Source organism: Hippichthys cyanospilos, chromosome 16, assembly GCF_059441005.1.
Source record: "Hippichthys cyanospilos isolate Australia breed blue-spotted pipefish chromosome 16, RoL_Hcya_1.0, whole genome shotgun sequence".
NCBI lineage: Eukaryota > Metazoa > Chordata > Actinopteri > Syngnathiformes > Syngnathidae > Hippichthys > Hippichthys cyanospilos.
Window position 1 is genome coordinate 6,455,517 of NC_142384.1, and position 18,093 is coordinate 6,473,609.

Below are 18,093 nucleotides of genomic sequence, written 5' to 3' on the forward strand. Positions count from 1 at the left end.
ACTAAATTGTTGTAACATTGCACACACAAAATAATTCTCAAATGTATTTCATTTAATTATTTATTTTAATTTAAGTAGTGAATGTTTTAATTTCATTCAAATAAACTACTATGTCTGATTGCTAAACTTCTTTTACTGTATATGACATAATACAATTAAAAACCACCACCTGGCCAATTCTTTTAAGAAAACTGAATGCATCTATTTGAAACCAGCATGAAGTGTAACATTAAATATGTAATTAACCAAAATATTCATCTTTGAATTTGAATATTTTAAAATATTTTTACAGAACTTACCTTGTAATTAAATTATTTGGTGAATACTTTTAATTTAGTTGAAAAATATATCAGTAAAAAAAAACACACCTACTTAATTTCATGAGGTTTTGCATTGTATTATTTGTTAAGCTTTTCTAAAATTATTTATATTATTGTATTTATGCACTTAATAACGTTGTATCGCCCTAGCGGAACAAATGTTGTCCCGTTTCCTCGTTTCCTTCCAGTCAGTTTAAATCGACGCACCCACGTCATCCTAGGCTGAACACTGAAGCTCCGTATGTGTTTTTCATTTTCTAAAAAGTTATTTTTCTACCGTCATCACACGAATAATTGTAAATAATTACAATGCGAATAATTGTCACTTGCGTATTTTTTTCTTTTCATGCATAATTTTGGAACTTGCAGACTTGAGCGGACGTCATCGTGGAGCTTTTTAAAAGGTAAACATACATTTATTTTTACAAGAGAGAAGAGCGAGCGAACATTATTTGTAAAACTGGACATGATCCCCGTGAGGTTTAAGGGCGATATGACGGCTCGGCCGGAAGTTATGGGTAAAACAAATGTTCAATGATGTGTTGGCACTAACATTCAGTTTCATGTCATTTCTGGCTTGCATTATACTGTATACCAAATTCATGTTTGTACTCTTACCATCTGTGGTAACATTTTTAAATGCGGTACATTTATTTTAATATAGTGGGGGATAGATTATTAAAATGTATTGAAATGTCCTTTACCTGTTGTCAGCAACTCCAAAAAACAAAACAAAACACGTTTTAAGGTGGAATTAATCTCCTGTATGTTGGAACAAGTCGAAAACTACTGTTTGTCCCATTCAATAAAAAGCCACTTCAATTTGACATACACGCATACGCAAACACACACACACACACAAAAAGCCTAGCTTCATGAGTGAACGTGTGGGCATTCTTTGAATGTTACTTTTGCTTACCTTGCCATTCTGCTCCCCAGACCTCCCTTTCAATGACGTCATTGCTATGGCCCAAGATCTCTGCTGTTCTTCCAGCAGACGAGGCCCACTTCCCTCTGCACTTCAGTGACAAAGTGGAGGCCAGCGTGGTGGAAATGCTGAGAAGATCCAGAGGGCAACTATACAGTGGCGCACCCGCCGCCGGGCGCCTGCTCGCCGCTCAGATCGTCCTGGACTTGTCGTGGGAGAAGCTCAACACGGGAACGTGGCGTCACGTGGACAAGGAGTGGCGGCGCGTCTACTCGTACGGCTGCCTCTTCAAGGTGTGCGCCCTGTGCGGGAAGGAACCTTCGAAGGACGAGCTCCTGCAGGCCGTGCGAACGTGCGACATGGGCTTGCTGATGGGCGCCGCCATCATGGACGATCGACTGCAAGTTCTGGTCCGTCTTCTGCAGAAAGAAATCAGGAAAGATGCGAGGGATGACGACGAGGTTGAGCATACGGAGGCCAAGGTCACTTTGCTGTTGATAAATATGAAATGAAAATACAGGGTGGTGGTGTGAACAAGTGTCTGTGATGTAATTTCAACAGAAGCTGAAATACATGCCAGATGTTCCTCTGATCAGAGAAGATCAGACTATTGCCCGAGTCAAATGCCCGTCCCTGGAGAACTTCAAGAAGAACTACCTGATCCCTACTAAAGCGGTTATCTTGGAGGGGACCATTGACCACTGGCCCGCCCTCAACCAGCACCCCTGGAGGTTTGAATGCACATTTATACTCATTTTTAGACAGTATGCTACTCGCTTACACCAACAATCTGAATCAAATCCAGATTCAAACTAGTTTGACATTACAGATTCTGACATTATATTTATGCATACATGTAACTTTTGTTATATCAAAGCAATGTGTTGTTTGTCACAAATTCATGATCGGTCATTTTGGACATGAAAAAATATAAAAACGTCATTATAAAAACCATTGCTGTTTTAATATTAAGACTTATTTTGCTAAGACCTTTTTACAATTTATTGTTTTGTAATACAGTATGTCTTATACGTTTTTTCTAATTGTGATTTAATTAAAACAATATGTTGATTTTAAAATTTTACTCACGCCATTATATAATTTGGTGGTTATATATTGCACCCCTTTATTATTTACTTTGCATCCTAATGATGATATTGTTTTTATTATTTTATTGTTTTTTCCATTTTCTGTATTTACTGTGTAATTTTTTTAAATTAAATTTTAATTTCTTTTAATCGTCTACTTTTAGAGTCGTATATAAAAAACTGTGCATTTTTACTAGTTACTTTCACATTTTTAAAACTTTGTGGGAGGGGGTGTCATATGATCAAGAACTACAAATTAGAATTTAAAAGAATCTCAAATTGGCATGAATTCATTGCTGTGTTAATGAAAATGGATATATTCAGAGTTATAGGTCTGTCCAAAATTATTTAGTTTTTGTTCTGTTTTGTTTCCATCCTTGGAATATTTCATTGTGTAAGATTGTGACCGTTTTTCATTAAAAATGAATAAATTAAATGATTATAAATTTCAAAAACGTTCAAATAAATGTGTTCTTAACGACCAACAGTATGTTTTAAATATAACGGTTATCATTGAATGAAAGTTATCATTGAATTATATTACTTTGGGAGGTAGCACTCCCCTGGAGGCTGCCATGTCTGTCATAGCTACGGACAGTGGTAAATGCAGCACCTCCTACTGTCCGTAATGAAAAACGGTCTCATTCTTACACATTGTCCCTTTAAGTACTAGTGGTATCAGCATTTGGTAATAGTATCCGCGACTACTCAAGAATTGAGTACTTGTACAACCTAGAAAAAAACAAGCAGTATCCAACATCTTTTACTTTTATTTTAAAAAGCAATTTTACTGTCATTTATTTTTTATTTTGTTTCTGTTTTATGGCTTTAGCCCCTTTTTTTTAGTTTTTGCTAAAGATTGTCTTTTTTTTATGTGCGTTTCAATCTTATTATACTGTAGTTCTACGCTTTACCTCCAAATCCAATGTGCTTAAAGCTTGACATAAACGTAACATCAACCTAAAAAAAAAAAGAGTTAACATAAATCTAAAAAAAATAAAATAAAAAAATGACCCCAAAGATAAAAAAGGACTCTCCTTGTTTGAAGTAACATCATCAAGAGTAGCAGTGTGCCTCCGTGTGGAACAGATATGAGTCCTCCAGAGCAGTTAAACAGTGGTGCAATCAGACTGATTTGCACTTGTCAGCTAGCTAAGTGCACTTCTCCCAGTGACTGGAGAGCAAAGCTGCAGGAGTTCGGATGAGAAGGACGTCTAACGGACAATTTACATCCCGAGACAGTTTTCCTTTTCGCTGCACTCAACTATAAATTGATCTGAACCACTGGAGAAATTTAATCCCCCCTTTCCCTCCCATCCCGAAGCTTAGACTACTTAAGGTCGGTGGCGGGGTGCCGCACCGTCCCTGTGGAGTTGGGCTCAAGGTACACAGACGAGGCGTGGTCCCAGACGCTGATGACGCTCGATGAATTCATCGACCGCTATATTCTAAAACGAGTGAGTGGTTAGCACAAACTTTCTCACGCATGGGAATTGCAAATATTTTTTTTCTCTTTCTTTGATAGAGTGATGCCAGGCTGGATGGGGGCACGTCTGTTTGTGGCTATCTGGCTCAGCATCAGCTCTTCGATCAGGTAGAGCGGAAAAATTATATATATATACATACATACATAAACACACAGACATATATATATATATATATATATATATATATATATATATATATATATATATATATATATATATATTTATATATAATCACAATTATTCATGATGTTTATTGCCATTTTTTTTAAAAAGCAGTATATAAACAAGGCTTCAAATCTTGATACTCACAAATAATAAACTAAAATAAAGTCAATAATAACTAAGATAAATTCACTCAGGACATGGCAAAAACTTGGCACACAGGGCAACACAGCAAACTTACTTGAGTGCGAACCAATGAAAAGTATGAAGCCTACTTAGAACTAAGCACATTATTTACTTTTAAGCAAATTTTAATCAATTATCAGTCAAAATGTCATTTTCGGTCATTTCAAACTGAATGTATTCACATTTTGGGTCTCAATTGTATCTTTTAGAAATCAGGTGAGAAACTCAACGCCATTTCTCACTGGTAATTGTATATATATATATATATATATATATATATATGAACTTTCAGTCAATTATTCCTCCCATTTCCCCACCACGCTGAATGACTGATTTTATTTTAGCTTTAGTCAGATGCGGAATAATTAATTTGTTGCCATAGATACCGGAGTTGAAGGATGACATCCGCCTGCCTGATTACTGCTGCCTGGGTGAATGCGACGAGGAAGACGTGACGGTCAATGCGTGGTTTGGTCCCGCCGGCACTGTCTCGCCCCTCCACCAGGACCCCCAGCACAACTTCCTGGCTCAGGTAACCATGGTGATGACGCTTTAAATCGGCGTAACATATTTATAATGTGGGTCCTTCACCCACTCCCAAAATTGGTAACCCTGACGTAATCCACTTTATTATATTACACATTATTTTATTTGACCCTTTCAGGTGGTGGGAAGCAAATACATCCGCTTGTACTCACCCGAAGAGTCTGATAAGCTCTACCCGCACCCGTCTCAGCTCCTACACAATACCAGCCAGGTTCAATTGACATCACGCAACAAAGATGTGAATCTGTAGTAATACAGAAAAAGAAAAAAAGTGCTTTGAGCAATTGACTACATAAAGTACATCTCCGACTTAGGTGGAAGTGGAGAACCCCGACACGGAGCGCTTCCCGGAGTTCTCCAAAGCTCCCTACCGGGAGTGTGTGCTGCGACCCGGAGACGTGCTCTTCATCCCGGTGCAACACTGGCACTACGTGCGCTCCCTGGAGCAAAGCTTCTCCGTCAGCTTCTGGTGGTCTTGATTTGGGAGAAATCATGTGAATAGAAATCATCTCAGGTGATTGTTATGTAATAGCTACGACTGATTTCATCCATTTTAGACAGGATCGTCTCATTTAATTGCGCTTTCAACCTTTTAATCCGACAAATATCCTCAGGTGTTTGCATTTGCATAATGCACGCAAATGAGGGAACGGCAGCTAAACATTCTGACGGTTAAAGCGGGTCACATCTGAGGATGAATAAATGAAGCCCCCCCTCCCGCCTACGTTACTTCTTTTGCTATTAGCAAACCTGATTATACCAACTATTAGCGTGTTGGCATTTGATCAGTGTGCATTAGAAATAGCAACCCGGCTTCTGTACTCCATTACTATTGTGGCATACAATGTGTTATACCAACTGTTAGCATGTTAGCACTCGCTCAGTTCTCAGACTAAATGTTTACCTTACCTGACAAAGATATAAAACACTTATTTGCCATGTTATCATCTCACTATTCAGGTTTGTATGATGATAAAATGGCTTGTACTAAAGTACTAGTCATAAATTACTTAAATACTTGAGTAATACATTACTTTATACGTTCATCAATTACTTTAGGTACATCAGTATAAGCAATAAAATACTTTATATACTAAGAGTACAAAAGTAAATGTATGTACTAAAGGACTTAAGTAATCAATTACTTATTCAGCACTAAAGTAATCAATTGTTTTGGGTTCTGAAATACAAAACTAATTCATTATTTTCAGTACTAAAGTAACTGGTACTGAATGTAGTAGGTCAAAGGTGGCACTAATAGTGGGGAAAAATTCTTGACACTGACAAAAATAAGTGACACTAAGTATCGATTTGTGCGATATGCAGCCGATATGAGTATCAGACACTCTCTTGTAGCAACTTTACAATTAAGAATTGCAATTATTTACATGAAATTTGAAAGAAAGTGTCGCTGTTTTTTGGTAAAGGTATTAGTGGCATAAGTGTGTCTTGTCGTTTTGAAAAGAAATGTATCGATCGTCCCTAAGTCATAAAAAAACAGTGAGGTCTCAAATCGTTTGTGCTCTCGACTGACCTGAATACATGGCAAAATGTAAAATCGCTCTTCGTGAGTATAGCTCCTTTGCTATCAATTCCCACTTAAAATAGTACCCGACTACAGGCCAAGATAAATAAAGCCCAGTTATCAGTCGACCTTTGAAACTTGAGTGGAGAAAGTGCTCTCTTATTTGTCCTTCAGTTTGCATTTGATTTTTTTTTTAATTAGCTTGAAGCCCCATGTCATTATCTCTATGTGTTCATAACGTAAGCTGTAAATTAATTAGACTTAACAATCCCTGAAGCAAACCGAAAGCTGATTCTTTCTTCCTATTGCTTTATCTATTAAACATTGCATCCAATTTTGACTCAACTGTCAAAATAAAGCAACCAGGATATTTACAATACATATAAAACATTATCAGGACAGTGAGTACTTATCAATGTGTTTTCATCTATTGCCATAAAGATACTGTGCGGTCTTTTTTTTTTTTTTTCTCTCCATGCAGTAGTTATCCTGGCTGTTTTATTTCGAAGGATGACTTTTAAACACTGCAAACTGGACCGCTTTGTCGTCGCACAGCGAAGTGGCAAAATTGACTTCGGATCCCGCAAATCTGCTTACTCTCATTATGAAGTGATCAATACTCAATTACCAGTGGGGTAATGTAAGCCCCCACCCCACAGTCTTTCCTCCATTCTGCGCCTATTTCTTGTCCACCCTTTTTTGATTAATGGCCTACACGCTTTTGGGCCACTCACGGCCAAATCCATTAGATTTCTCCTGTTTGGTGATAATTGAGTATTTCTTAATGACGAATAAAGTTAACAACATTCAAACGGCAGTGATTGAAAAGCAGCAGCAACTCACCTTTTAAAAGACTCCCTGCGGTCATTTTTATCAGGTTACATCCGCAAAGTGTAATGAGATTTGTTTTTACAAAGATAAAAATAAAAACAAAGAACATAAGAAAATGCGAGTTTTATTTGTCTCAAATGAACGTACAGTAAGAAACAGCTTTAATTTCAAATGCCGGCTTGTTAGCGTGCTCGCTTTAAAGTTATGGCTCTGCGGCGTTAGAAATTAATTGCAACCACAGAAAAGAAATCCTAAAAGTCACGTTAAAAAAAAAAAGGGGGGGGGGGGGGCGACCAGAAAAGCCATAAAGTGGCAGTTTTCCAAAACGTCTTCCACCTGAGCTGGAGGCCATGCAGCACACAAAAGTTATTGCGCCTGTTAAAGAGCGTCGTACGAGTATTAATGAACGTTGATCATGGCGGTGCGGTGTCAGGCCATTAGCGCAATATGCAAATGAGCCTGCGGGCTCCTGTTTCGACGATGACGATAATGATGATAGAAAGTATCATTTAAAAACCAATAGAACCTTGAGTGCCTTATAGCTCTCAGCAGTATCGTTTTTCTCTCTCTCGCTCTCTCTTTCTCTCTCTAGTTATTCCAACGCCTCTGTGGAGACGGCGTCCACGTCTTGCGTGCGCTCGGCCACGAAGAAGCAGAGCGTGCCACTGAAGCCCAGCACCACCATGAGGAGGAGCTGCCACGTTAGCAGCGTGTCCCCGCAGTAGAAGAACGCCACGGCTGCGAAAACCGACTGAACACAGGAGCCAAGACAAACAGTTGGGAAAAGGAAATAAATCAGAATGAATAAATAAATACAAAATCATAAAATAAAAAGGTGAAAATTAAACTTTGTCCATTTTGATTAATGGGATTCAATTTATCGTCCGGGTGTGCCCAACATGGCCACTAGTGGGCAGTGTAATGAAGTGATAAAAATGCAAATGAGGAGGAATATTATTTTCACTATTCTAATTCTTTGTAGAGGATAAAGGATATATACCACCAAGTGTTAAATTTGTTGACATATCGCTCCGCTTTTTGTTTAAATACAGTATTTGATAGTCCATTTATCTAGCCATAGTTAATTTTTCATGTTAAACTATTATTTAAAAAACACATTTTGACACCGGCTGTTGACTGAATATGACTTCACATGTGCTTAGGGATAACATAAAGACCAATCACAGCTTAGATTGTGAATGTTGCAACCAACAGATGAGTCATGATTGGTTGTTACCAAAACTTTGAGTACTGGTAATGTCAATTTCACTAAACAGCAAGTGGAAATCTTTTTTTTTTTTTTTTTTAACCCTTGTGCACGCACCTTGAAAACTATACATATTCCTTTTTTTACCCCCCTCCCCCAATTTTGTAAATGCTTTTAAAGGCGTAATAAGTTATTTGTTTTTTTTTCCTTCAGCTTCTCAAATTGTTCAGTGGCATCAGTTCTATCCATACATATGTAGTTTAAATGTATTAATACCCCCCAAAATTGAAAAATGGTATGGTTGGTATTTGTAGTCTGTGACTACTGCCATTATCTGGTCTCTACCGCCCCCTACTGTCTTGAGGTGAAACAAAGTCAACAAAAAATTTTCTGTTTGCTGTTACAGTTTGACCGCCACGCCACAGAATGTTGCAAAAAATTGCAGGAAAATCTATGTAATAAATCCTTCTAAAATCCATCTAAAACTTGTAATTATCATGATTTTAGGTGGTCCAAAATTTGGACAATAATAATTGTACGCGAAAATCATTTAGTTACTACTTTAAAAACTAAATATGAACTTTTTACAGTTGAAAATGGCTAAATAAGTGGACCATCACTTTATTATAATTCACATTTGTTTTTTTATTGTATTGTAAAAAAAAAAATCCAAACATTTCTTAGTTTATCATTTAATTCATTTTAAAATATCTCTGGTTACTTTTCACTTTAAGTAGTTTTGCAATTAGTTCTAATGAATCCTCGTAGATTTATTTATTTTTCCCAATTAATTTGATCGTCGTCAAATTTATTTTTATAACCCTTAATCTGAACCTGAACTTAAAACAGTCAACATAAACTAGACAAAAATATTAATTTATTCAAAATATCTTGCTAAATACTGAATTACACAAAATTATAACTTTTTACTGCTGAAAATGGCTAAATAAATGAACTGTCCTTTTAAAGGGCTCTAAAACTGTGAGCATTGAAGCTAGCGGTTAGCATGTCAAATGTATTTTCCATTTTTAACATAAAGCTAGTGCGCCATCAACATTGTTTTAAACCAGGAATCACCAGCCTTTTTGAAACTGAGAGCTATTACTTTGGTACTGATTAATAGCAGTTCATGTGAAGACGCTGATCATGTTAATAATTTCTCACATTAATTCAAGAACATCTGCAGTAAATATGTAAATCAAGTGTAATATGCAAAAACCACAATAGATATTTGCAGAACAGGCGTGCAGGCTATTCATGTGATCCTTAAGGGCTACCTGCCAGCGGGCACCACATTAGGTGACCCGTCTTAAAACACGGCATACAAGATCATTCTTTTTATTTCAGTAGTTTGGCAGTAAGGTTCACTTGTGGCGTTAAACAGCTCAAACTCTGTTCTATATTAAGATTCAGATCATTTGATTGCTTTTGTCTAGAAAAAGCTTCAAGCATTTCTCAGTCTGTAAATAAAATGCTGGATTTCAAATGAAGGAATAAAAACACAGACGTGAAGCAGGTCTCCCAATCTGGATGTTTATAAAAAAAAAGTGTATAGTGTGATTTTATGAACACAAAATCCTCACATATTTTTCGGGTAATGCAGTAAAAGGTTTTGAGTTTGACCGGTTCGAAAAATAAATAAGCAACACAGATGTGACAGAGTTTTCCCTTTAGTCATTCACAGCAAAAAATGTTCCCCATTAGTCTTTGAAGCAGTCGAACGAGCACGCTTCTTGTTGCTTTTAAAAATCACTTGCATGTGGTGTGTACTTAGTCACCTGTATGAATTTGAAGATGGCAAAAGCGGGCGTGCTTTGTTCAGCGAAGATGCAGCCCAGGATGCTGTAGAGCTGCGTGTTGAAGCAGCTGTCTCCCAGGCCTAGCAGGAAGCTGCACAGCAGGGCGATGGCCATGCTGCAAGGGTCACGCTATTAGCAGGACTCGCAGAGTACAAGTCAAGTTTTTGTTCCCCCATTCTCAACCCCCATATTGGGGGGGGGGGGAGGGGGGGGGGGGGGGGGGATTTATAACCGCATAAGTCAAAAAAGAGAAATGTTTTCCACAGATAGAGATGATGACTTATCAGGCTTTCTGACAAATTCATATTCAGCTGTTTCAAAAACTACGCGCACATTGCCTCGCACTTGTCTTGTTTCTGCCCCCCCCCCCCCAACTGCAACACTGTTATTTGTAATACGATAAAGAAATGCATCTAAAAGTACATTGAGAAAGATGTGCTTCATTTGATTTGCAATTGACATAACTCTAATGCAGTATTTTGACCATTTTGGGTCATTTTCTTCCACATCATTTTTGCTGTGTTTTAGCCAAAAGATGGCACACGCCTGGTCGTACGTTAACGGAGTGGTTGTGCCATTTTGATTCTTTGACATGTTGTCACCCTCCAGGAGAAATTTCAGCTCCGTGGTGGCTTCTTACAATGCTTTTCCTTTAATGTGAAAAGTTTTTGATGCAAAGATCAAGAGATTGGACAAAACATTGCACAAGGGTTAAATTGAGCATTTCAGACATGTTTATGCACTTAGATAAACTTTCTAGGCAAGAGGATTTTTTTTTTTTTTGCTTAAAACAAGAACATTTGCCTATGTTTTTTATTTATTTAGTTCTTGTTTTCAGTCAGGCACTTTTTGCAATGTCAGTGCATTTTTGTGAGTTAGTTTAGTGGTATTTAACTTAGAAATTGGTTTATCATGCATGTGTCTTGTGAGCAATTCATAATCGAGATACCTTGGAGTGAGAAAGGGGCTCTTGGTGGTTGCTGTGCTGAAGACAACGGGGGCGTCGTCAGGGATGTTGAGGAAAATGAGATAGAAGGCCACAAAGTGCACCACCATTCCCAGGAAGACCACCGAGGTGCGCCGGAAGCGATTGTTCTTGCACACCAAACCAAACAAGCCGCCTCCTGGCAAGCGCCAAGAAAAATGCATAAGTGACAATAAAGAAAAACAGGAAGGCGGCTGACCTAACCCACCGATGATTTCACCCACGCCCAGTACCATCCCCGAAATGCCGATGAGGCCTTTTGCCGCCTGGCCAAACTGCGCCGTGGCCCCCAGGCACGTCCCGTAGATGCCGCTGTAGAAAGACAGCTCCAGGCCTACCGGGAAACCAAAGATCAGGAAGACCCTTGAAGGAGAGGCGGCTTTGCACACTGATGGGATCACTCACCGCTGTAGGCCATGGAGGGACTGAGAAGGAGCATGCTTCTGGTCTTCAAAAGCTGCAGCATGATCTCTATGGAGGAACACAATACTCACTTTTGATCGACAGCACATTTATATTTTCATATGTGCAGGGTTTTTTTTTCTCTCATATTTCCAAAACATGTCGAGGTCATGAAAGAGTCTAATTAGTAAGTGTAAATGAAACGGTTGTTGGCTGGAAACCAATCCAGGGTGTAGGGACCGATCGATTAATTGGTAGATATGCCAAACATTGGCCTAAATTGCCCAAATGGCTGAAATTTACCAGTTATTATTTTAAGTTTTTACCTTGATATACTTAAACAATTTCCATCAGATGTATACAAGTAAGAACCTTGCATTCTGAAATACATGTCATGAAATGTATTGATAAAATCATTTTGCAGACCTGTCATTCAACAAAGCAAATTTAATTTTTACCAACAATAATTAGATGAGGGATGCAAAGAATTGACCTGGATGTCACTTGTTAACACGCAACCTTAAGTCAGAGATGGCTTAGAAAAAAAAAATAATAAAAACATAAAATATTGCCATTAATTTCATGAAATTGAAATACTGTACTTCAAAGTTATCTAATGTTTTTTTTTTTTTGGGGGGGGGGGGGTGTTATCAAAAGTACTAGTGGTGTTTGTGTCATCATTACTTAAAAGTTGAGGAATGCACTGTGATCAATCTGGAAAAAAGTGGTATTGAACATCTCTATGTGTTACCCTGAAAATGATGTAAGCCATAAAGTAAAGAAAGTATTTTTCAAACGATGTAGTCAGTAACATAATTCGTTACTTTTAAAGGCTAATTGTGGCAATACAAGATGAGACTTACTTAAGTCGGCCTTCACCTCCTGCAGGCCTGTGCTTGCTCTTTCCTTGTACCTAAAAACAACACAATGATGCATTTATATTTTATATAACAACATCATCTTTGTTACAAATTTTCAAAAATGAAAAACAGCACTACATTTTACATCATTAATATATGGCAGTTCATTGGGGAGTTTAGTCAGAAAGGGCTTTTGATATAAAAACCTGAGTTTACCTTGAGGCGGAAATCACAATACTAATCATGCATTTAAAAAACAACATTAAAAATGACGATGTAAAATAATCAACTAGTCCTGCATATGCGGATGTGATTTTTTTTTTGTTAGAGTGTTCTCAATGCTTCCTGCCAATGCAAACAACTTGAAGTGCATTGCTGACCGTCACACTATTTTTAAGAACATTTTCTATTACTTTACTGAAGCAACATTTTATTTGCGGGTCACTCATAATACCAAGTTTGGCTTGAGTTTGAATTGTTTGGGAATTTTACATTATAGTTATATATCTATTATATATCTATTTCCATTTGACTTTTTAATTTCAGTTGCTTTTAATCAGTATTCAGAGCAAGTTTGTCAGTTTTATTGTTTCAAAAATGCTTCAAGTATTAGCTTTATCTTTTTTTAAAGACAAAAGGCATTGAGTGCAATAATCTAAAATCCTCAAAGAACTGTTTGACCTACAGTGACCCCAAAATACTTTTAAAATGGAGCGCAACAAAGAACACCTTCTCTCGAACTATAGTTTTACGAAGGTAAGATGTAGCTTACGTTCATCTTTCAAGCATGTTTTGTTTTTATTTTATTTCACTAGTAATGTTATTTCACTTTTAGTTTTAATACTTTGTTATTTCTAATACCCTTGCTTGCAACTGAAAAAAGAAGGTCAACTTACACGAGGCGTGGCGACAGCAACGATTGCCCTTCATCCTCGGAGAGCATCTCCTCCTCGTACGAGGGAGTCCTCCTCAGCACCAGGAAACACAGCGTCCCCACAATGGAGGCCACCAGCAGCGAGAGGAAGATGTTCTTCCTGCTGCTGTCTGACCACATCAAAGAGCAAGGCCAGAGACACTTCGCAATCAGTCTTCATTCGCACGCGTCTGTATTACAAGAATTACGGTACTACCTGGGATTTCTGATCTTCCATTCCAGTCCAGATAAATGTACAGATTGCCGAACAACATGCTGCAAATAAAGAGGAAAATGCCCATATCCTATTTGGCCTATGAATGGCTGACAATGCTAAACTCTCAGATTCAAACTCAATTTTCCAGACAATGAGGCAGATGTTTCAACCACTGCTTCAACCGGAAAATTTAAAAAAACATAAAAGATGCCAGAAACTTATTATCATTCAGGAAAAATACAAATACATATTTTGTGACAAAAAAATATAAAACATTTATTTAAGCTGTGACATATATTTTCTAATTGTAAGATATGGTCAAAGTCAAATACTGGGAAACACCCCTCTAATAAAGTGTTTTGTTTTTTTCAACAGTGTCCTGAATTGTAGATTCATTTTTCCACCTTAGTGGATTTTTACTTTTTTTTTCTCTCCAGAAACAGGCATGGATTTAAAAAAAAAAACCTCGATAGTGACAGCCCTATTTTGGACACATATCATTTATTTAAGACTTGTATGACTTTTTTTGTCGATGCTAAAGTGCGACTTACCTCACTCCCTGCCAGACACCTATAAATGTCAAAGATCCATTTTTTTCTGGGCTGCCAGTTAAAAGCTATTTTTAATGCACTTTAACACCATACTATATTCATGAGCTTCTCTTATGATTATGATTACATGTGCCGCTCTGCCGATACCTGCACTGCAGCAGAGCCCAGAACATGCCCGTGTTCCTGTTGATGGTGGAAGCCTCCGAGTTCTCCACCAGGAACTGGCTTTGAGCTGTCCAGAGCACTGCAACATGAGGGGGGAAAAAAAAAAAAAGAATAAATAACGACTGTGTGTGTGTGGGTCATGTGAGTAGAGAAATGGCGGGGGGTGGGGGTAGCAGTTAATTGGCTGCATCAAGTGCGACATTATTTTTTATGTCCTGTTAAGTAACACATGTAATCCCAGCATATAGCCGGAAGGGATCATCATGACCCACTAAACCCTTTTTTCCTCTCCAAAGATTCTTATCTGTTGTGGGTTTGTTGCTCCGCAACCGTTTTGCTGTCTATTTTTATAATTGGACACGTTTTAATCCTTCTGCTTCAAATTCTGACAGGTGCAGAGGAGGTCTCTAATAAATCCGCAGCTTCCCACGCAACTGTAATCTATGACTGGCGATGTCAAAACTTGGAATATCACCTTATATTTCTCTTTGGGGGTTTTTTAAACCTCATACCTTTTTTTTCCTGGTGTTTATACGCAACCCTCTAGTTACCAGATTTGATGCACTGAACCAGATTTTTTTTTTTTTTTAAATAGACAAAGTAAATAAATAAAGTGACACAGATCTCAAATTATTTCCCAATTGGGGTGCGCCATGGCATATATGGAAAATACATTTTGACATTGTGCGCAATGATCTTCAAAAAAAAAAAAAAGCAACAAAGATGTATTTTGTTACAAGTATGAAAAAAATCCTAATTTGTCTTGATGTAGCAGTTTTTTAGCATTATTAAGACAACATGGAGTAGCTTGATTTTTTTTTTTTTTTTTACAAGATTTAATCATTTAAAGTAGAAATAAATAAAGTGGCCTTCACATCTTTTTATTTTTCTGTATGGCCAGGGGAAAAACACCCCGATTTACAAACAAAAGATAACATTTAATCATGAGGTCACCCGTATACAGCATATAGAAGTAAATTATACATAAAAAAGTAGATGAATATATTGTCCTAGATTTTTATTCAACAAAATAACTGTGAAAAAGGATAAACTCACCAGGATTTATGAAAGTAAATGCCAAAAGTATTTAATGAGAAAAAAACAGACCTGATATTTTAAATTAATTCGTTTATGAAATAATATGTTAGATGTATGGATATTTTTACAATGCGATAAAATCACTTGTTGACTTATTATTATGATTATTATTATTACCAGTATATTCTAAACTAAATTAAAAAAATAGTATATAAATAGACAGGATGTTTAATACAAAAAAAATGAAAGCAATTTAGACGTGATCAATACTGTACTGCAAATAACGAAATACACAATGTTTGTATATTAAAATGAAAAAACAAACTCACAATTTACCCCCGAAAATATATCACAAAATATATATAACTGTTAGATATAGACATTTTTAAATTTGGTCTGTAGTATGAAATGAAAACACTGAAAAACTAATAACAATGACACACTTTTTAAATCACAATCATTGATCATGAGAATGAGGTGGCCAGAACTTACTGGCAGCACCGACGCCGATCAGGATGGACGTCAAGTAGAAGGACCACGTGGCCGGCTCGATGAAGACGGCGACGTAGCCACTGGACGTGCAGGACAACAATGATCGGTGACAGATTAATCGGGTCTCTCACCGCGTGACTTTCCACCGGCGTGAGGTGTTACCTGTAAAGCAGCCCGCTCACAAACATGGTCATCTTGGGTCCCAGCACAGACACCACGGCGGGCGCCACCAAATTGGACAACGAGAAGACTCCATAGATGATTCCCAGACTGGAAAAAGTTGTCTGGGCTGTGATTAATGCGGAAACTTCTGATGCGAAACATGCGTTTTAATATTTTTGCCACCTGTGGTATCCACTTCCTGCGAAGGTGTCATTCTGTAGACTTTTCACCACCGTTTGCTAAAATGAAGGAGATGGAAGGGTCTTCATTTTATTACGTTGTGAAATTCTTCATGGCAGAGCAGAACTCACTTGACTTGTGAGCTAAATTGGAAACACGAGCTGCACATGACACTGATTGCTGGCTTTGCTTTCTGCTTGATGACATTATTTCTGCATTCATACGTTTTGGAACTAGTCACCAAAAATGGTTTGGTTTTAAAAGTGTTTAGAAACAAAAATAATGTCATACATTGAGCGGGATAAAATTCATTATATACTAATAGAGTGGATCTTAAATGGGGCACAGGTTTTCTGCCGGTATTGGCAAAGCTAATGTAATGCTTTTGAAGAGTGGCAGCAACAGTATTTTTATTTTCAAATTAAGAGCAAATTAATTGGAATATGAAGCAGCCATGTGCTAAGTTGTGTTAGTTACCTCTTTGCAAAATGTTGCATGCCTTTTTGTTTAAGTTTTATACGTATAAGCACTGATTTGTGATGCAATTTTCAAAGTTTTTAGCTACTGTATAACTTTTTTCTGTTGGTTATTGAAACTTTGTTTTTGAATTATGTGGTGTTTAGGTTTTTTTTGTCGTTGCAAGTGAAATTACCCTCATTAACTCCATATTTTTAATTTCATTCTTTACATGTTTGAAATAAGAAACTCTTAAAAAAAGGAAACATGGATATTATTATTAACAACAACATTAATAATACACTAAACTAAAAGTAAATTATATTTTCATGGAAAATAGCAATCAGATTTCAATTTGACACACAATAATAATGCCGTGGCGATTCCCTAAATAGAATAAGGACAAATGAATAATTAAAATCCACAAAAAAGGAAGTTTAAAAACAACATTGTGTTGATGGAGAACATCAAAGCACTAAAGTACAATACGGCAAAATTCATATTCAGAGTGAATTCTCAAACTAACTCAAAAACATGTCATTCCATTCTTTGTGTTTTTTATGTTATTTATTGTCCAGTAATTTAAGGAATTAGAAGGGCACTGTTGTTATTGTGTAACTAACACATAAAACATCATTTATTTATCTTTTTTATGGGGGAATAAAAGTGCAATGCCATCCATGTAAGATTTATTAAACTTAACATCATTTTTAGGGCAGGGCAATTGAATCACTAGTGACAGTTCACATGAAACTTAAAGTCAATGCATTCGGTGTTTTAAATAGTAACCTCTACTAAATGACGATTTAGCAAAATGTATTTCATGTTCCAATTAATTTGCTCTTAGTTTGAAAAGAAACCGTATTGTTCCTGTCACGGTAATAAAACGCATTTCCTTAGTTTTGCAAATAACTGCAGAAGTCTAAGTTTTTGAGTTGGAAAATTCCCTCCTAAATACAATTTTTAAACGACGTCGTGAGGTGGTCGAAAAAGACAACTAAATTAAAAAAAAAAAAAAAAGCACCGTGGAAAACTTACTTCTACGTTGCCACAGGTGGTAAAGGCGGTGAAGATGAACAAGAACCCCACGCCCAAAACCACCACATTAAAAGTCCTCCAGTCTGCCATGGTGCTTGTTTCTCCTCCTCGTCGTCCTCGCTGCTACATTTCATGAACTTCGCCTCTCCAAATTCCACGCGACAAACTTTGGAAAAGCGCCCGAATGTCAGGTAGAGTTAATAAAAAGCGAATGAAGTAGGCGGTGATAGCGGCGCCATTGTGAGCTTCTCGTCAGTCTGTCACACAACGAGTGCATGACAACTTGTGACTTCAATTACGGAAGTTTTTTTTTCAGCTTCTCTTTACTTTTGGATGACTTTTCCCTCGGCGGCTGCACTTCTTCTTTTCCCTTTACTTCTGGAAAAGTAGAATAATCTATGCGTGGCCACTGTGGCACTGCCATCTGGCGGCGAGAAAAAACATTTTACAAAACCGATTTTAAAAAATCCTGACTGGCCCCAGGTTTTGGACCAACAAGTTGCTATTTTGGGAGGATACCAAAAAACTAAACAAAACAAAAAAAAACTGAGGTGA

At 37.2% G+C, this 18,093-nt stretch overlaps 2 protein-coding genes across 4 annotated transcripts; one reads left to right on the top strand and one right to left on the bottom strand.

The window, feature by feature from the left end:
• The first annotated feature begins 519 nt into the window (after positions 1–519).
• kdm8 (lysine (K)-specific demethylase 8) lies at positions 520–7,920 on the top strand. Of its 2 annotated transcripts, XM_088437076.1 has the most exons (10): positions 520–559; positions 690–724; positions 1,260–1,730; positions 1,810–1,979; positions 3,661–3,793; positions 3,862–3,930; positions 4,554–4,703; positions 4,836–4,928; positions 5,032–5,231; positions 7,666–7,920. In XM_088437076.1, exons 3-9 carry the CDS (start codon positions 1,272–1,274, stop codon positions 5,194–5,196), a joined length of 1,239 nt encoding a protein of 412 aa, XP_088293202.1. In that variant the 5' UTR covers positions 520–559; positions 690–724; positions 1,260–1,271; the 3' UTR covers positions 5,197–5,231; positions 7,666–7,920. The 2 variants fall into 2 exon arrangements, with proteins under 2 accessions (XP_088293202.1, XP_088293203.1); XM_088437077.1 differs by having other exon boundaries at positions 530–724.
• Positions 7,182–18,067, bottom strand: LOC148410301 (UNC93-like protein MFSD11). Of its 2 annotated transcripts, XM_088437074.1 has the most exons (13): positions 17,539–18,060; positions 16,048–16,103; positions 15,865–15,972; positions 15,703–15,782; positions 14,155–14,251; positions 13,457–13,515; positions 13,223–13,370; positions 12,330–12,379; positions 11,470–11,535; positions 11,273–11,398; positions 11,029–11,203; positions 10,059–10,194; positions 7,182–7,824 (listed from the first exon to the last, which is right to left on the bottom strand). In XM_088437074.1, the coding sequence occupies exons 1-13, from the start codon at positions 17,626–17,628 to the stop codon at positions 7,666–7,668; spliced, it is 1,350 nt and encodes a 449-aa protein (XP_088293200.1). In that variant the 5' UTR covers positions 17,629–18,060; the 3' UTR covers positions 7,182–7,665. The 2 variants fall into 2 exon arrangements, with proteins under 2 accessions (XP_088293200.1, XP_088293199.1); XM_088437073.1 differs by having other exon boundaries at positions 11,029–11,398; positions 17,539–18,067.
• Between the last annotated feature and the right edge of the window lie 26 nt (positions 18,068–18,093).